Source organism: Gracilinanus agilis, chromosome 2, assembly GCF_016433145.1.
Source record: "Gracilinanus agilis isolate LMUSP501 chromosome 2, AgileGrace, whole genome shotgun sequence".
Classification (NCBI taxonomy): domain Eukaryota; kingdom Metazoa; phylum Chordata; class Mammalia; order Didelphimorphia; family Didelphidae; genus Gracilinanus; species Gracilinanus agilis.
This window is the reverse complement of record NC_058131.1, coordinates 686922407-686943660: the sequence shown is the minus strand read 5'-3', so window position 1 is coordinate 686943660 and position 21254 is coordinate 686922407. Positions and strand designations below refer to the sequence as shown.

Genomic DNA, 21254 nt, shown 5'->3' with positions numbered 1-21254 from the left:
AACTTAGCCTCATCTGGGGTAACTAATTTGAAATTCAAATCAACTTTATTCACATGTGAATATAAGGAAAAAAATAATCAGGACAAATTTTATGAAATACCAAGAAGGATTATTGCTGTAGTGCCTTCTACCTCCTGAAGGAGTTCCTAAGTTAAATCATTGTTTCTTCTACATTCTGTTGGCGTAGGCCATTGCTCCAATCACCACACATTAATTATAGCTTTAGCTGTAATGGTTGGTATCCCCAGGCTTGCTCACATCTCTTGTCACTGGTACTGGCTAGTAATACAAAGTACATTTATACTTTTAATCATGACTTTTACTATTATGCTCAGGTCTAGTGAATTCCAGAGAATAGTGGGGCATTGTCTGATAGTCTTTCAGGTATTATATTACTATTATTAATTTCCATTCATTCCATAGTTTCTTGGTGGTGGCCTAGAAAATCTGTCAACATTGCTATTCTTATTCTCTGTTTCAATCTATTCTGCAGAAGTTTCCCTACCTTACCAAGATGGCCACTCATATTTGCCTTCTTACTCTGTCCCATTCTCTCTGTAATGAATTCATGATTGATCATGCATTATTTTCTGAGGTATTGGGTGCTTCTGAATTCAGGACAATGATGAAAGAAAGCTGAAACAGTAATTGCCATCAACTACTCAGTCCTTGAAACAAATGTTTAATTAATGTCAGAATGAAAGGAAGTAAATGCCAGTCATTTTCTATGTAAATGTACAGCAGTCGCTAACCCAAATTTATGAGGCTCATTTATATACTTTGGCATTAAAACTGCCCGGTTAATCACACAATTCAGGACTCAGGGGTAATACGGCTGCTAAAGGCAATCTGAAACCAACCACCAACAATGTGCAGGTGTAAATCATATACTTTAACAGTCAAATCCAGAAATTGGAGAGACCAATACCCAGTCACAGAGACTTCTCTGATTTTGCAATTCAGATCCATGAGCAGAGCCATTGTTCAGGGTTACCCTGAGGTGATCTCCAAGAGTCCACTTCATTTTAGGCTTGAGAGAAGCAAATTGTAGTCTATGGGCAAAGGAGAGTAGACAAGAAATCAAAGCAGGAAAGAAATTCATTGAGCCCACTCCTTTCAGACTTCACTCCCTCAGCCACATTATGGCTCCCAGCTATCTTTCTAATCTTACCTCATGCTATTCCCCTTATTCTAGATCAGTAGTTCCCACAATTTTTCAGCCTACCGCTCCCTTTCCAGAAAAAAATATTACTTAGCCCCCTGGAAATTAATTTTTTTTTAATTTTAATAGCAATTTAATAGGAAAGATAAATGCACCTGTGGCCATCACTGCCTCCCTGGATAGCTGCAGCACCCACCAGGGGGGTGGTAGCTTCCACTTTGGGAATCACTGCTCTAGATTATAGCTCTATATACTTGGTGGAGAGAGGGTTTTCTTGTGCCTCCTAGAAGACATTCCAGTTCTTGACTCTGTGTATTTCCTTTTGTTAAAATCTGGAATACACTTCTTCCTCATTTCTACCTCTAAGAATCTTTAGAATTCTTGAAGACAGAGCTCAGTTGTCATTTTCTCCTTGTGACTTTTCCTGAAATAAGTTTCTCCTGGTTATCACTTTCCATCCCTTGGTGTGGCTTTGCATTGATCTACCTAGGTCTTATATTCATCCCTCTAGAATGTAAACACAAGAAAGAGACTGTTGAATTTTATATTCATGCATCTCCTGGTGCCTACCACATCTCATGATCTTAATAATTGTTTTTAATCAAGTGGAATGGAATCTAAGGAGATCTAAGCTGAGTCATTACCAAAGTTAAATGGCAAAGACAAAAGTAAAAGTAAACAATATCCCTTCCAATTTTCACCCACATCCAGATTCTCTTTGTGGATCTAGGCTTCCAAACAGAGCAGTTATACCTTCACATCAACACATTGTAGGGAAATAATGTCAAGAAGGAAAGACACCTGCATTTCTCCTTTATGCCAGCATTCAGGAAATTATGGACACAATGACCCAGTTAAAAATGGTTTGATAAAGGCTGAAGGAGTTGGTTGCATATATAATCACTATCACCAGGTTGAAAGCAAACCACTGCAAATCAAAATATCCCTTTTGAATTGATCCATGGACAAGTCCTTTTGAAGGAAAGTGATTAAGTTCCCAAACCCAGAAAGAAAGGAATTGAGAAGAACAGACACTTAAAAATTTTTCATTTTGTCTTTGTATCTGCAATGCATTACACACAGATGTGATACAGAGAGGGGAGCATAACAGTTTTGAAGGCTTTTGCCTTATGTCAGTTAAGAGGTTTTAGAATCTTGGTAGAGTTTCAGTTGGAACTGGGAACTTGTGGAGGGAACCAAGGTCCATCTGAGCTCCTTCTTGAGATTGAAACCTAGCTTAGATTTGGAGTTTCTTTGAGATTTGTTTAATTTAGCTAAATCCTTTGAATTTCCTTCCCTACCTTATTTCCTACCTTCATTTCCCCTACCTGAATGTCTGAGAAGAGTGAATAGGAGAGTGAATGGGAGAGTTAGTTCAAATCTGTGATAGTGTTAGCCTGGCAACAAGTTATTTATTGAGTCTTTGTATCCAACTTCCTAATCCCTTTTGATTTCAAAATCACCTTGGGAGCTGAGTAAAGGCAGGTCCTTTCTCAGTCTCACATTCCTGCTTCCCTTCCCCCACCTGAGGTTTCTCTAAGTGGCTGTTAGGGCTTCCTTGATCCTTTACCCTGTCAATCTATCCTAGAAGACAATAAACCCCTTTTATGTTTAAACAAGACCTTTTGGCTACTTCATTAGTTAATTAGTAAGAGAGGGAGGAAGAGGAAGAGAAACAAACCTTTCCAGGTTTGAAGGAAGCTGAGGGTGTCCATTTTGAAGGAAGTGTAACTTCAATACAAGTCCCTTCCTGTGAAACTGACTAAAGCCTGAAGTCAATTTCAATCTGTCTTGGCTGATTCTAAAATGGCTGTATAGTGTCCTTTACTTGACGAGATCAGTCTACTTCCCTGCTGCTGTTTGTCTGCTTAGATTAATTCATCCTCTCCCTGGCAACCCTTGTTACCTCAGTGTTATACTCCCTAAACTCAGACATTTCCTTATTTCTCCTACCACCTCAACTACCATCCTTCATCATTGAACCTTCCTCATCCAATATATTGCCTTAACTTCCCTACTACCTAGTCTATTCCCTTGATTACTTCCAGCCTTGGGTCCCTTGCCTTGTCTTATTTCTCTGATCCTACCAGCTATTACCCTAGCTTCAGCTTCATATTATATCCTTCCAATTTCCTTATTACATCCTATCTAATCCCATATTACACTCTCCTAATCCTCATATTACATCCTGCCCAAGTCCCCTATTAAACAGAAGGTACTTATTACATTAAACACTTAACTTTTGAAGGTTGATACAAACCCAAAAAATTACTGAGAAGAATGTAAGGGCTTCTGAGCACAAGAAGCCCCACATGTTGGCATCTTATGACAGTTTGTGTAACCATAAGGAAATATGGCAGAAATGCAGCTACTATCGACATATCCCAGATCCTGAGAATTTAGATGTATTTCTTTCTACACTTGTCAAGAATTTTGACCTGCCATTGGATGATGAAAAGGGAGAAACAGCACTAATTATCATGATAATATTGGGACTACCTAATTTTATGGATAGTCATGAGGAAAGTTCTTTGGAAATCACAGAGCCAAGGGATATAAAATCTAATGCATGAATTTATAAAGATGATATTGGTAATGGTTATAATGATGGTAGTAGTGATAGGGAAGGTGGTGGTGAAATGGTGAAGTTGCTGTTGAAGGTGGTAATTATGGAGATGATGGTAGCAGCAGCATTAATCCTGACACTAGTAATGATGGTGTCCCTCCAGCTACGCCAAAATTAAATAAGAAACACAACTTTGGCATCAACATTTTTACATACTCTTCTGTCATTTTCCAATGTTAGTAATCATTCTTGGTCTTATCTTTCAGGATCCTGGAGCTACAGGATACTGGTGACTTGGACGTCCTCAAACAGAAATGGTGGCCACGTATGGGCCGCTGTGACCTGAATAGCCACACAAGTGCTCAAACAGATGGCAAGTCCCTGAAACTACACAGTTTTGCTGGCGTATTCTGCATCCTTGCTGTGGGCCTTCTCCTTGCATGCCTGGTGGCAGCCCTGGAGCTATGGTGGAACAGCAACCGCTGCCATCAAGAAACACCGAAAGAGGTCCATAGCTTTTATCCTATTCCTTAAGGAAGCTCAAAGTCAAGAGTTTGAGCTATGAGATTTTTTAGGATTTTTTTCTTATAAGTAATATAAATCATTTTCATATAGATTAGAGACATAACAAAATTTTTACAGTGCTTTTCTTGTGTTATTTTTTTTGTAAAAGAACAAATTTAAGTGATTTTTTTATGCTTGTAAAAAGTGCTAAGGCATTAAAGTCCTGTATTTATCTATAGAGCAGATGCAGTGTGGGCAGCACGAGGGCGCCTTTACCCACTCTGCCTCACCAATGTGCTTCTACCCTGACCTGGAGAGACCAGCTCTAGGGGTAAGATAGTAGCCCAGAATCCATGCCCACCTGCCCCTTGGCCATCTCTCCCAAGTGTCAGTAGGGGGAAATTGTGCTGGGTTTCTTTTGAGGGTCATGAACCATCTCCCACCAACTGCCCACCAAGGCTGGTCAACACATAGACTCTCACAGACATATGACTGAGATTCATCATGATCAATGCCAAACTTGCCCTGGGTGAAATTCAAGAGTTTAAGTAAGGTGGCCATTTCCCCTGGAGGTAGCAGACCAGGGACTGTTCATGTTGTTGACCCATTGCCTCTCCCCCAAACCTGACCCCCAATAAACTGTTTTCTGAAAAAAATCCCTTCTGAGTGTTTCCCCTAGAAAGCTCTCTCTCAAGGAAGGCAATGGGTATTGAAATGTTTGGGGCTAGTGTTCCCACCACCAAGAAATTAAATTTCTTCTTGAAACACTGTTGCATAAAGCCAGGGTCTATTTGCATCAATTAAAATCTTAACAAGCTAACCTCTGGTAATTTTGGAAATATGGAGACACTTGGAAGATTCCTTCAGCTCAAACAGATGTTAATTCCAAACAAGTAGCAGCAAAACAGCTGGAAAAAATGGAAATGAGAATACATCAATTCTAATCTCAGGGATTCTTTTGAAGGTTGGGGTGGATAAAGGTTGTAGAAAATGAAGTATATCAACTCTCTAAATCTGGTGCCAACAAATGCGAAACTGAGGTCTTTAGGTTGCTTTCTAATGTGCCTTGACTCAGTATTGTGCAATCCTTCATGGAGCTCTGATTTCCCCAATGTGGTGCTGCCTCTAGATTCTTCCTTCAGTGAGAAATCCAGGAGCTAAATCACCATACATCTTGTAGGACTTTGATGGTTTTTGAATGTTGTTGGAGCCAAAGATTTCATCAGCCTTAAGTACAACTTAATGAGCATGTATGATTTGGCTAAACTATTCCTCATGAATATGATCCATTCTTGGGCCAATCCTTGGAGCCTCTTCCAGATTGGTAGAATGTGTCAGAGCTTCTAATCAACTGGCACAAACACTACAAAAAGCTACGGTCACTCATGCCAAAATGAGCTATGCTAAACTTCTTTCTAAGTGGTTATCATTCATCACTGCAAAAAGCACCAAAGTGACTCACTACAACTTAAGTCTTGTATTATCTATTTCTATATCATTTTCCCTTATCTTTATTCTCTCTGTCCTCTCTGTGTGTGTCTATCTGTCTTGATCTGTCTCTGACTGCTTCTCTCTCTGTGTCTCTGTGTCTCTCTATCTCGTAATGTCTCTCTGTTTTTGTCTATCTCTCTTTTTCTGTCTATGTCCATCTTTCTGTCTCTCTGCTGATTCTATCAATGTAGAGAACTCCCAGTGAAGAAATTCCTTCTACCAATATAGCCCAACTGCTCTTTAAATAGACTTACACAGTGCTCTAGAAGAATTAGAAGCTAAGTGACTTCTTAATTGTCACACAGCCATATGTCGAGTGAGACTTAAATCTAAGTTATCCTGACTCTGAAGCCAATTATCTATCGAATATATTATATTTCTTCTCTTCATTTACCCACCAATGAATGTAAATTCCATTCTCACATTGAAAAGGGTCATTTGGTTACCAATGTGGGGGTGATGTCTTTTGTTAATTTTTCTCTTTGTTCCTCTTACACTTCTCCACACTAAGTAAAATTCATGAAGTAGGTTCACCAATCATCCTTATGACCCCCAACCCCACAGGACCATGGAAGAAAAAAGTGGCATGTTATTGAATACACAGGTCACAAGTGAGGGAAAAAATCATTTGAAAAGACATTTTTTTTAAATTTTATTTGTTCATTTAAGTTTTTTTTTCCATAGTTACATGATTTATGTTCTTTCCCTTCCCTTTTTCTTTCCCTTCTCCCAGAGCTGACAACAATTACACTGGGTTATACATGTATTATCATTCAATTCCTATTTCCATATTATTCAGTTTTGTAATAATCTTTTAAAAACCAAAACCCCAATCCAATAACCATATAAGCAAGTGAAAAATCAAATGTTCTCCTTCTGTATTTCTATTCCCACAGCTCTTTCTCTCCATGTGATTAGCATTCCTTCTTATAAGTCCCTTGGGATTGTCCTGGATCATTGCATTGCTATCAGTAGCAAAGTTGATTACATATGATTTTCCCACAATGTTTTAGTCTCTCTGTACATTGTTCTCCTGGTTCTGCTTATTTCACTCCACATCAGTTTGTGGAGGTCTTGAAAAGACATTTCTTATGTTAAAATGTTTTTTTTAATTTTCTCTTATAAAAATTCATTTAATGTAAAAAAGTAAGGTGGAGAATGTATTTGATACATTCTCATTACCAGATTTTTTTTGGTCTGATTTTTTTTATTAAACCCATTTATCTCATTTCTTCTACTTTTTAACCATTTGAGCAATGTGGGCAATGATCTTTGAGGAAAATGACCTTTGCATTCATTCAACTATCCAAGGCTCATTTAGCCAGGATATAGAGAATTACAGATGAAAGGCTCAGGAGTTAGGGGTATCCCAGGAAATGAAATGATCCTCTGTCTCAGTTGGCCAATGGCCTTCAAGGGTCTAATCAATTCTAATCATAAGATCATTGGAATCCCTACTTTTATGGAACATTAAATCTTTGGAATATCCCAGAAAACTAAGAAGATTTACCAACAATGAATGGAAAACTAAGCATCCTATTCCTCTAACAAAGAGGAAGAAAGGAAGAGAGCAACAGAAATGATGGGGGAAGGAAAGAGGGATAGACAGAGAGATTATGTGAGAGAGACAAAAATAAAGATGGGGGAGAGACAGTGAAGGATAGAAACAGGAGAGAGAGAGAGAGAGAGAGAGAGAGAGAGAGAGAGAGAGAGAGAGAGAGAGAGAAAGAGAGAGAGAGAAAGAAAATGCAAAAAAAATAGAAGATAAGGAGAGACAGCTAAAAGACTCAGTGGACTGAGAGACTGAGACAGTCTTAGAGATGGGAAGTCCTGGCCTCAGATACATCTTAGTTGAGTGACCTTGGTCAAGTTACTTAACCCCAATTGCCTAATCCTTACTGCTCCTCTGCCTTGGAACCAATACTTAATATTAATTCTAAGACAGAAAGTAAGGATTTTAAAAAAGAACTGAAGGTAAGAAATAGGGGAAAGGGAAGGAGAAAGAGAGACACAAAAAGAGACAAATAGGCAGAGAGAATCAGAGACACAGAGATAGAGCTAGAAAGAGAGAAACTAAAACTGAGAATCACATGAACTGTTAAAGAATGGCCAATTTCTTTCTCATCTTCCCCAAATTGCAAGCACCCAAATTAGTTACATCAAATCCTGATTCTGTCCCTTATCCCTGCATAGTTAGTATTTGTCTTCCTATGGGATTCAGATAAAAATGGGGTTGAGATTGATCTGTTGGGAAAATCAGAGACAATCAGGTCCACTTGTCTGATCCTTTTCACTGCAACAGATATAGATGAGAACTACCATTAAAAAAAAACAAAACTACCATACCATTGGGACCTGTGAATTTCAGCCAATTTTAACAGCTTCCTTGTTCTTCTTGACAGGTGTGTTGAGGTAGCCAGTGCTTGCTTTTAACTGCACTTAGAAAGTACTAGCTGGCTCTCTTGGTTATATAGCAATCTTTAAAAAATAATGGAAGGGTTCATTTAGTCACAGGCTAGAAAAATGTTCCAGTTGTGACCCTTCCTTTTATAGAGTACCATTTGTAATTACATGAGAAAGCATCATTAATCACTAACTCTTACAATTTCAGAATTTGACCACAATTCCTGTCAGAAATCTTGCCAGAGGTGATTTTACTGTCATTCTTAATGGTATTATTATCCTGAACCTTCTTCAATTCACAGGAGTCCACAGCACCCTTTTTGATGTTGAGTTCTATTGAACATAAATCTCTTAATATGCATGTGGATACAAATGATTTTTTTTCCAGCGATGTTTATATACAGATAAGTAGTAGCCAAATTTTGGAGTTTGCTCCATCTATATGTCAGTGCCATTGGATGCAGCAAAGATATTTAGATCATAAAGAGACTGGGAATACTTCTCTTACAATAATATTTTAATGAAATAAAGACAAGGAATGTACAAGTGGGAGAAACCATATGGAAAACATATATGACATGGCTTCTCAGAGGCTTGCTTTTGGGATTCCATTTCTCTTCCTCCTTGGCCTTCCCTCTTATTGCCTTCTCCCACCTAGAAGTCAGAGAAAATGAAACTGTAATTAATGTCAGGGATAAGCATGCACATCATTCTGCTCTTTGATGTTCCGAATTCTGAAGTCTGCTGCTCTTACATACAACCTGCATAGAACCTACATGACCTTCCGTTTCACTTGTCTAGCCAATTCTAATCCTACAGTCATTGGAATCTCTAGTCCTATAGGACTTTACTTCTTTGAAATATTCCAGAAGACTAAGAAGGTTTAGCAACAGTGAATGCAAAAGTAAAAATAGTACTCCTCTAACACAGAGTGGGGAAAGGAGATAGAGGGAGACAGAGAGAATAGAGGAGGGAAAGAGGGAGAGAGAATGTGTAAGAGAGATAGAGAGAGATAAGAGCAGAGGGAAGAAGGAAGAGAGACAGAGTCAAAAAGACAGAAACAAAGAGACATAAGCAGCCCTCCTCAGTCCTTGGGATATTCCATTTTTCTCTCCAATCTCCCCCTTTTCCAATACTCAGATGCCCTCTCTAAACCCAGAATTCAAGGATCAAAGATACAGATTTCAGAGGTAATCTAGTATAACTTGTACATTTTATGAGTGAAAAGCATTGACAACCCAATCACATAATGTATCATCCTTTATGACATAGCTATTACATGGCAGAGCTGGGATATGGACCCATCTCAGGTGATTCCAAATCCAACAATTTTCCCACTATATCACTTGACCTACAATTACTTCCTTTACTTCACATGCTACATTTTTCTTCTCATCACTATTCTTTTGCATCTGAGTATGAAACAATTTTTGCTTATATACTTTGAGAAAATTAAAGACACACTGTCATTTATTATATTGAACACATGCACGTATACACATATATGTGTATTTATATAAACATGTATATACTAATTTATATTACTTATTAAAAAAAACAATGATTTCATCACTAACCCTACTCCCTTTTTCAATGTATTGCTGTCCTCACACCTTTGGATGTGCCCTTTGTAAGTTCTTATGGCCAAAACATCGGATGCCTGAAAGATTAATCTTTTAGTCTTGAGTCACTCCAGACATTGTTGGGTTATCCAATTCACTGAAATGCAACAAAATACAATGTAATAGAAGGCAATACAATTCAAGTCAAACATTATGGCAACTAGGTGGATCAATGGAAAGAGTGCTAGACAAAGAGTCAGGAAGAATTAAGTTCAAATCCAGGCTCACACTCTGGTACCTTACTTAGGCAAATCATTGAAGTCCTATTTGTCTTAGATTCCACACCTGAAAATTGGGAATGCTAATAGGACCTATGTCCTAGAATTATTGTGAGGATCAAATGAAAGAGAATTTGTAAAGCCTTTTGTGAACAAGAGCTATAGAAATGCTATCATCATCATCATCATCACTTCATCATCATCATCATTTGTCTACAATAGGCATTTTGCTGTTTGATGGGAATACATAGGAAAAAGACAATTCCGTGTCATCATGGAGTTTGCATACTATTGGTTTTGTCATGAAACAGGTAAAGTCCATTGTCCTTTAAGGTCCTAGGACCTAGCCTGGGAGTACTCAATCAAGCTTGCATTGTTCTGGCAGAACCTTCTAGAACACAGCATTATTGCCATGTCTCCGTAGGAAGCTGCCATAGTTAGTATGAGGGGAAGTCCATTGAATATGGCATAACAAGATGTGAATTGGGATACCAGCTGTGCCACTTACAACCTGAATGATCTTGGACAACTCACTTTATTTCTTTGGCTTCAATATGCTCATCAGTTAGGTTAAAGGATGGAGTAAATGGCCTCCAACCCATTAGACTCTAATGATCCCATTAGACATCAGAGTGCGATTTTCATAAAAGTATACATACATACATACACAAATATGCATAAAAATGAGTACAATATATGTGTATGTATAACATATTACACAGTGATTATGGGAAAATATCAATAGTTTGAGGAATTTACATATGCATTGCCATATATAATATATACTTAACTAGTGATAATGTAGCAATGCATTATTATAAATATAAATAATGCTTTGACTTATCTGGATTCTTTCTTTAAGGGAGCCTGGGGCAATTCATTCATTAATGTTTTCCTGTCTGTTTTAGTAACAGTCTACATTTATATTTCACTTTACAGCTTCAAAAGTGTTTTCTCTTCTCATTTGATTCTTTTAAAGTTGATAATGCAACTATTATCACTTTTTTATAAGTGAGGAAAGGAAAGCTGGGAGAGGTGTCTTAGAGTAATTGTGGGTGACACAGGCAGGATTGGATTTGAAGTCCTCTCATTCCTAATCATGTGTTATTGCCACTACATCATATCTATATTCATAACTGTTCTGTAATTTCATTAGTGTCTACATAAATCAAAAGAAAAGAAAAATAAAATAAAATTTAAATGTTAGCTGTAATTGATGCTGGAAATTCTTGGTGGAGATTAGCTTTTCCAGGAGAAGGTTCTTCTGGTCTTCCCTTCAGATGTTCTTTCGTTTATAGTGCAGGTATTCAATTAATGCTTGATTTAATTCAATATGATTAAATAGCCATTCATTAAATTCCTTTCATTTCAAGGTTTTATGCTGGAATGAGAATACACAATAATAAGAGTCACTGTCCTCAAAGGGCTTATATTCTTTTCCATAAGAGAAGTAAAAAAAGAAAACTTACTATAGAGGTGATAGGAGAAGGAGGAAGGGTTCAAATTTGAGTCAGAAAAGACCTATGCTTGAATGCCACATCAGACCTTTAATAACCGGAAGATCTTTAGAAATTCATTTGTCATTTCTGGACATCTTTTTTTCCCCCATCTATTAGAGATTCTCTACAGTAAGGCTTATCAGATTCTCATTGGGGAATTTCACTTTGGTAATATAGCTATTAAGCATCTGAGGCAAGATTCTAGCATATATCAGCTAGATGGCACAGTGAACAAAGTACTATGTTTAGAATAAGAAAGACCTTAGTTCAAATCTAGCCTCAAAACACTTATCAACCATGTAATCCTGCGCAAGTTACTTAAGTATCAGTTTCCCTATCTGTAAAATGGGCATAGGACCTATCTCCCAGAATTGCTTTTTTTTTTCTTTTTAAACCCTTACCTTCTGTCTTGGAGCTCCAAGGCAGAAGAGTGGTAAAGGCAGGCAATGGGGGTCAAGTGACTTGCCCAGGGTCACACAGCTTGGAAGTGTCTGGGGCCAGATTTGAACCTAGGACCTCCCGTCTCTAGGCCTGGCTCTCAATCCACCGAGCTACCCAGCTGCCCCCTACCCAGAATTGTTTTGAAAAAAAAAGAGTAATGGTAAAGCACTTAACATAGAGCTTAACACATATTAGGCACTAAATAAATGTCATCATCAACATCATCATCATCATTATAATTATGTTTTCCAGATCTTCTTCTTTACCTGAGATTGTATGTGAATTACATTATGTATAGAAACATTTTGGGACTTTGAAAATAGCATTATTAACTACTTGAAAGAATTTGGCTTAGCCATCCACAGAGTCATGAAATAGATGATGAATAATTATATTTAAGTCTATGATGTTAAGTTGGATGGACCTAGTCCATCAGTCAATCTCTCTAATAGACACTGAAGAGGTCCAGTGATCTGGACCCAGAATTGAAGAGGAGATGAGAGCAGGCTAGATCCTTATTGGGAAATTGTGTAGTGCTTTCCATGATCCCAAATTTCTCCAAAAAACAGTTGCCATTGTTTTTGATGCAAGTATTCTTTGGGTGGTGCTTTGTCATGCTGATTCATGGAACAAATGCTACCTTCCTTGAGAAAGTGAAGTCACAGGTCACCTAAATAGAAACAGAGAAATGAACAGTAGAGGGTAAAGTATTCTAAAACCTGGAGAAATTACACAGGAGAAGTGCTATCCTCAGAGTCATCAGAGTGACATGAGATGGGATTTTTCTGGTACAGTTGAAAGAAAAATGGCTCCCAAATAACAGCAACTGAGTTCTACTCTTTTCTCTGATTCTTTACTACCTGTATAACTGAGCATTTTATTTAATTTCCTTGAAATCCAGATGTCTCATTGGTATAATGAGAGGGTTGGACAAGATGGCTTCTGGAATCCCTTTTAGATTCAGATTTATGTTTCTATGATCATATATAAAAGAAATGGGCTAATGAATGAACAGTGCAAGTATTCCACTATGTGCACAATGTTAAGTTATGCAGAAAGATCCAAAGATACTGTGTTCCACCACTCTCCCGTGCTTGTTTATGGCAATTACTTACAAGAATCACAGAAGATGAACAGGAATGAGTAGTTCATTCATCATTTGTTCCATCGGAAGAAGTTCGTGTCTTTGGAATCACATGTCCATCAAACTGTTATAAATGGGCAGAAAAATACTCCTAGTTTCTACATCATCATTTTATAGTAAAGGTCAATGACATCAAACTGTGTCAAATATCAGTTATCCTTAATTTATTCCAATCTTTTGTCCCTGTTACCCTTCTGAATTTTTCAGTGACATCCCAATGGGAAGGTCAGATTGTAGTGTGAAGGGAGCCCAGGCCATCAAAAGCTCCATCTATCTCCTACATCTGCCTCTGGAACACTGTTTCAGCAGCATTCTCTTATGAGCGAGTTTCCCTCTGTACATGGGGCCATGTTGCCTTAAGATTAATAATCCCATGATAGTCTTTGAAGTGTTCCATCTCTGAGAAACCCTATTCCTACTCTTTTGGTTACCCTCCACTGCCCTTTACTCATCATTGTTTCTTTTCACATGTCCAGGAACATCTTGTCTTAATGTTTTTGCATCAATAAGTCCACTGAATAAGTGTAGTCAACGAATTCTGAATCCCTCTTTCAAGGACGGGAAATCGAACTCATGTCTAATAAGAAACCGCATTATGTAGTAAAGTGAGTTTTAGATTCAGAGCCAAAGGAGCCATGGCTCTTAGTTAGGTCTGTCATCTCCTGTGTAACTGGGCAAATCACTTAACCCTTTAAGGTCTCAGTTTATTCATTTATAAAATGAAAGGATCATACAATAGATGGCTTATGAGATACATCAAATCTAGGTTTTTATGATCAGAATCTACTCTTCTTTTTCTCTCTTCCCCAAAATTTATAAATAATAACACTCACATAAGGCTCTGTGACTTACAAAGAGCTTTGTATACATTTTCCCTTTGGAGCCTCACAACAGCAAGGTAAGGGAAGTGCTCTGGGCATTCTCATTCTCATTTCCCAGTAAATGAAGTTATGTATCCATCATCAGACAACTAGTGAGTAAGAGAAGTAGAATCCAAAGACCACTTCCAAGTCCAATATTCTTTTCATTAAACTTTTTTCCCCCTCTAAAGCTAGTTCCCTCATCACCACTATTTCCCCCTTTTCTCAACTTGAGACAGTGGCCAACGGACCTCAACCAATGTCAGCCCTAATGAGCTCCCCTCCTAACAGCTGTTACATAGATGAGAGCTTAGTTAATTAGCATTTTCGACTACATTGTATTGTTTCCACATTGGTGAACAGCAGCTTAATTACAGAAGTTTGTCTCTCTAAAGGCAATGCTTGGGAGAGGTCTGGGGTGGAGGAGCAACCTCTTAGTGGTGCGTCTGTCGTCGTATTTAATAAGAGACAAGAACCACCGCAACAGAGTCCAGCCAAATTCATGGCAAATGAGTCAGCAGATTTTATGTTGCATTAAGTAATGTTTGACTATGTGGTAAATTAACAAAAGCAAGAGCAGTTCTCCACGCCTTTTTTCCACATCTGCCTCCCTGTCATTATGGGGCTGAACATGGCATAATGAGGATGTAAACTGAAGTTGGACATATTTTTTTTAAGAGATTAGAATTTGCATAGCATAATGGAATGCACCATTTCTTCCCAAATATGGGCGATTATTCAAACTGCCTCTTCTTTCCATAAGTAGTGGTGGCTTTGACTTTTTTTTTTTACCTCTATCAGGGGTGATGGAGGGAAATCATATCTGCCTTCATATATGTAGAACTTGACATCCTCCATGATGAAAGATATGGGACTGGGAGTTGAGGGGGAGAGGGAGTGGGAGGTGGGGACCCAGATGGAATTTCTATTCATTCTTGGCACACTAGCAGCTCCCCTTTCTCTCCCTAGCCTCACCACTCTGCAGGGCTAGGCAGGTCATAGGAAACCCTGCCAGAATTCTATCTGTTTTGGACATTCATTGTTCCAAGCTGAGGCAGACACTTGGGCTCCTTTCCAGGATGCCCAAATGGGCTTTGCTGTCAAATTAGTTTACAACTTATTTTAGGGCAGATAATGAAACCTTGGTTGGCTTCCTTTTTTTTTTCTGGTTCTTTCTTGTGGTTGTTGTAGTCTTATCTTAACAACATCCATAAGAATAGGATTTAATGAGATTCCAGGGTGACAAAGAATGACCTTTTCTAAGCCTCTTTGTTAGAGTTAGCTCTCCCAGTCTAGGTTTTATAATGGATAAGGCAATCCAGATCTCAAAATATTACCAACCCCTTAGATCTGAGGTAGAACCTCTCAAGTGGGAGAGAATTCCAATGACCTACAGATCTTAAGCCATCCCTCAGCAGCACCTCATACCTATTTCATCCTGGCTCAAAAAAAGGAAGTTGAAACCTCAGGAAACTATTGATTTCTGCCCTCTTCATCAAAGATGTGAACTATGTCAGAAGGGCACTAACTTTCACTGAAAAGAAGATATTAAGAAAGAGTCACTCAAAGTCATCCCCTAGGTAATTTTATCAAGCAAAACCAAATTTTAAAAAATTGGCCAAACCAAAATTCATCAACGGATATTCTACCTAAGAGTTCACATCTCCTTGGTTATCTTCCAAGTCTCATTCTCCTGCTGTCCAACCTAACCAAATGATCTAGTATGTATTTTGATTTAACCTCTGCTTCTGCTTTAAAAAAAATGCAAAGACAAAATTAAAAACATCTTTTACTTTCATGATACCGTTAGCCTCCATTTTTCTTTAGTAGGTTTTAATTCAGTTTGGTAAGTGCCCACTCTGTGCTACTGCTGCAGGTGCTAGTGGTAATACAACTCTATATAAAATAGAACACAAATTTGTATTTGTATACAAATTCTAAAGATAATAAATAAACTACCCTTCCTATAATGGAGTTAACAGTTTAGTAGACTTGTTTTCAATTAGTTTGGTTCAATTAGTTTAAACTATTTAGGCATTGATATTGATTGAGATAGCCAGAAATTTTCCTGATATTCAACCTGGAGCTCAAAGGGATCTCATGGGAGATTTTAGCCAATGCCCTCCTTTTGTAGATGAGAATGAGCCCAGATTCATAAAGTGACTTCCCCAAGGACATACTCATAGTGAGAAAGACAGTCAGTATTTGAACTTAAATCATTTTGACCCCAAATCTAGTGTTTTTCTCACTAAAGCCAATGTAAAAGTAAGGAACCACAGAATTGAAAGGGACCTCAGAGACTATCCACCTCTTGACCTCTGATCCATTGATACTAGTATAAAGTGTACCTGAACAACAATCAAGGGATTTTTTGGAATCCATCGGAAGCCACATGAAAATATAAATAGGCTCTGCTTATAGACCTCCAGTCAGTGACCAAGAATAATAGTTCATTCCACTCTGACATAGCTCTCATTGATTTAAGTTTCCTTTAGTCAGCCCATCAAATAAATATGTGATCTCCTCAATGGACATTCTCCCCAATCATTCACATCTCTTTGGTTATCTTCCAAGTTGCATTTCCCTGCTGTTCAACCTAACCCAAGTATATAGTAAGTATTTATTTTGATTTATCTTCTGCTTCTGCCTTAAAAAAATGCAAAGACAGAATTAAAAACACCTTTTACTTTCATGATACTCGCATTCTCATGGAGATACCTGCTTCAGTTTCAGCCTCTCTCCATTAACAGGACTCCTCTTTTTTGTCTTATCTTTACCACAGTCTCTAACAAATAAAACATTCTAAAGAAATGCTATAACTTCATTCATTCAATCATTGTTTCATTCATTTCAAAGATTCGTCATCGGACCAGCAGAGTGACTCATCCAAAAAAAAAAAAAAGGCCATTTGTGCGCCTCTGATTCCTTAATCCTTTTTCATCTATGGTCATCTAGCCTCTTATAAGTATTGTGTAAGCCTCTGAATGCCATCCCTGCCTCATGTTGAGATGGCAGTAGTTCTCAGAATGTTTACTCTAAGTTCTGGGTCTTGGCAATCTATTGACCATATGTCTCTGAGCTATTATCTCTTCCCTTGGGTTTCCACTTTCTTAAATTTTTTGGCTTTGAGACCAATTCTTTCCCATCCCATGTAGTCCATGTGTTTCCTCAAATTACTTCCTTGGAGGTATCCGCTTTTCCATCAGATATCCCTGAGAGAGTTGCCATCCAGGCCCCATATGGGACATTTACCATACTACCAAAGAAAGTTGTAGGAAAAAATAGATGAGATTAATTGTATGGATAGAGATTTCTGTGGACAAAAACTTCATAGGGCTCATGTTAAAAAAAAAAAAAGATAGTATACCGAAAGAAAATTTGTGCTTTCGTGCCAATCCTTATAGCAACTATCCTAAGCTTAATTCGAAGGCAACATGCACATGTCACACAGCTATTTTCTGGGAATAGAATCACCCCAGATAGCATTTAACAACAACATGAGAAACTTAAAGCTCATAACCTGGGAAAGCTCTATCTTTGACCTTGTTCTATTCAACATTTTAATCAACATGTTGGCTATAGACATATAATAGATGGCATGTTTAGCAATATATGGATGACAAAAAGCTGGACAGAATAACTAAATATGTTGTATTGCAGAAACAAGATCCAAAATCTTTGTGACAGGCTGGAATGATGGGCCAACTCTAATAACATGAAATGCAATAAGGAAGAATTTAAAATACAGCTCTGAGATTAAAAAAAAAACTCAGCTGAAAAAGTAGGAGATAGAGAAGATCATGGTTAGGGAGCAATTTATATAAAAACATCTGGGATATTTCCTAGATTTGAAGTAGTATCATATAGAAGTAAACAATAAGCCAATCAAACATTAGATTAGATTAAGAGAGACATAATGTCTAGAGTTCCTACTGCACTCTATCTTGGCTAGACTATGGTTCTAGCAGAATGTTTAATTCTTGATGGAATAATTAAAGAAGGACTCTAACAAACTGGAATAGATTTATAGTAAAATATCCAGAATGTTACAAGGTCTCACAAGGACAAGATCTGTCTGAGGAACCGTTGAAAGGACATTCCAGTTCAGCCTAGAGGAGAGCAGATTTGGTGTCTGTGAAGGGAGGGAGGAGACAGGGGAGGAGATCGGACATTATAACTGTCTTCAAATATTTAAAAGTTCATCATGTGGAAGAGCTATTAGATATTCTATATAATTCCAGAGGGGAGAACTCAGATGAGTAAGTGCAAATTGGAGGGAGATAGATCTCAGTCCAATATAAAGACCTTTCTGATAATTAGAGCTGTTTAAAAATGAAATGGCATGGGCTAATTCAAAAGAAAATATGGCATAATGGATAGAAGGTGTACCTTCGAATATGGAATTCATGAGTTCAAGTTCTTCCTCTGAGAAGGAGTGGTTGTGTCATTCTGGGCAAGTTATTTAATGCCTCAGTGCTCCCAGGCAATTCTCCAAGCTAGTGAATTGATGATCTACATCAGTGGACTGAATTTCCACCCACCTTTACACTTGTGGCAAAATAACTTGTCTGGTGCATCCCCCACACATATAGGCAAGCTTATGCTATAAGATATTCTTCATCACTGGATGAATTGAAGCAGAGGTTTGTTGACCACATGTTACAGGTCATAATAAAGAGCTTTCTTATATTAGTTAGTATTTGGGACAAGCTGACCTACAGAGTTTCTTTCAAGTCTAAGACTATGTGATTTATTTGAATATTGCCCATGGACCTAGCTCTATAAGCACTTTGGAAGGTGGGAAAATACAAGAGTATCCATGAGGGGCTAGTTAGGCTTCTTGTTTTGTCTTAGTGGTAATACAATACAATTTTTTTTTTATCAATACAACATTTGAAAAGGGAAGTTAAAGTTTTTTTTTTTTAATTTAAGAAAAAAATCCTATTACTTAGCTCTTATCATTCTGGTTGCTTTTGGTGGAAGGGAGCAATGAACAACTATTCCAAATTATTCATGGTTTAATGAGAGGTCCCTGATACTTGAGAATTCAAAAACCCAAGCAGAAATGGTCTCCTCTACCCTAGCATTGGGAGAGCCTCCATTTAGAAATCATTTGTTTTCTAAAAGTTCTAGAACTATAGAATGTAAAAAGATAAAAGTAATGAAGAAGAGCAAGTCGTCTCACAGCCTCAAATTGTAGATGAGTAAAGAAAGAGCAGACTCTAGAATGGAAATACTCTGCCCCAAATCACAGAGATGGGTGATATTTCCTCCCTCCCTCCTGGTGATGATTCATGGTCCTTTTTTCTATCATTAGCCCTTTTACCAAGAAGAAAATGAACTTGATTGGAAAAGGAAAAGTCCCAAGTATAACTCCATTTATTTAAGAGCACATAGACCATGGATCTATACTTGGAAGAAACTTTGAAGTCATCTAGTCCAACATCCTTATTTGCATAGGAGCAGCCAAGGCCAAGAGAGGATAAATGACTAACCCAAGGTCACTTAGATAGGAAGTAGCAGATCAGGGTTATGATCTCCACTCCTCTGACTCTAACTGGATTTTGCTGTTCTTCCTCCTACATATATATGAAAGATCTTCGATTTCTGTCCATATGAAAAGCTCTGGGGGATGCTTTGCTGGAGAAAAGATAGCTTTTGGATTCTCTGAATACCAATAATCTATCTTTTTTTCATTTCACATATATAAGTGAAAGTTGACTCTAAAGATAATTTATGGGTATAGGTTGGGGGAAGGCATAGGCAGAGAAGAGGAATAGAGAATGTGAAAGTAATGACTGTGGTGATTGCTTTTACCATAAAATAAGAATGGACCTTTGATTTCATTGGTGTGAGGAAATGCTGCCTACAAATGTAGCCCTTTATCTCCTTATAGAGAATTGATCTGAATGGTCTGAGCTTACAGGACAAGATCAGGGTCAAATGATCAACACCGGGCAGGGGTTTTGAAACTTTGGAGTGTCCTGGATCTCTTAGGCAGGCTCCCCTTCTAGATATCAAGTTGTGAAATGAAAAAAAAAGTCATAGGAATTCAACTCAAAGGAAACCAATTATATTGGAATATAGTCATCAAAATAAAGCAAATTTTTGGATAATACTTGATTAGGAATTTCTGGTTTAGAGCCTAGATATGAACTAAACTTGTCCTGGTTGTGCAAGGCTACCTCTCTCCACTATGCCATAGTTATAATAGCATCACTTTTCTCCCTTCACCTACTTTTCTGGTTCCTTGCTTTCGTGGATGCCTTAGGAAGGCCAGGAATGCAGTTCATTCAAGGCAGCCATCCATTTCTCATGGGTTATGAGTAAAGTAAGAGAAACTGATTGGGACTAACTGCCCTGTGCTTTCTCACTAGGACAAAGAAGTTAATTTGGAGCAAGTACATAGACGTATGAACAGCTTAATTGATGAAGATATAGCTCACAAGCAGATTTCTCCTGCATCCATCGAGATCTCAGCCCTGGAGATCGGCGGGATGCCACCTAGTCAGACCTTGGAGCCCGTCCGCGAGTACCAGAACACTCAGCTCTCCGTCACCACGTTCTTGCCCGAACAGAGCAGCCATGCGGCCAGTCGGACTCTATCATCAGGAGCAGGCAGTAATCTGCCACTGCCTCTCAGCAGCTCAGCAACCATGCCCTCAATACAGTGCAAACACAGATCTCCCAATGGGGGACTGTTTCGTCAGAGCCCCGTGAAGACCCCCATCCCCATGTCATTCCAGTCTGTGCCTGGGGGCGTCATTCCAGAGGCTATGGAAACTTCCCATGGAACATCCATATGATTGACACCCACCCACCCTTCTGCCCACCCACCCAACCAGCAGAGCTTTTTAATACAACTAAAAACAAACAAACAGAAAAAAAAAAACCACAAAAGACTCTTACATTTTTCTTGTACATACCTGTAAATACTGAGAGAATGAAGTGGGGTAAAAGTGTATTTTGAATATTCCCAATTTTCGAAGTCAGTAAAAAAAGAAAAAAGAAAAAATACAAAAAACAAGAAGTGTATGAATGAATTTGTAAATTTTGTTCTATATGAATAAAAAGGCAAACCACTTGTGATCATTCTGAAGTGCCAAAGAAGCCCTGTTCCTGGGCCTGAGGGCAAGAAGCAATTGTTGGGACCCCATTCCCTTTGGAGGGCAGCATGGGTTCCCATGTCCTTTGTGAGAGCCCACATATATTTGCTGCTGAATGTAAAGTGCCCCTTTGGCATCTGAATTCCCTCTCCTCTGAATCTTTTCCCCTCCTGGCCTGTACTGTTAGTCTGATCTTAAGTTTGGGAGAAAAGCTGCAGAATTGACTTTGGCCACCTCT

General features: G+C 38.2%; 1 protein-coding gene across 1 annotated transcript in view; it reads left to right on the top strand.

Annotated features, from left to right (window-relative positions):
- Positions 1-20842, top strand: part of GRID1 (glutamate ionotropic receptor delta type subunit 1) — a 1121438-nt gene extending 1100596 nt beyond the window's left edge. Inside the window, exons 12-13 of the mRNA XM_044660282.1 lie at positions 3995-4235; positions 20288-20842. Of these exons, the coding sequence (XP_044516217.1) occupies positions 3995-4235; positions 20288-20716 (670 nt within the window). The 3' untranslated portion in view covers positions 20717-20842. The remainder of the gene's footprint in view (positions 1-3994; positions 4236-20287) is intronic.
- Positions 20843-21254: the final 412 nt, after the last annotated feature.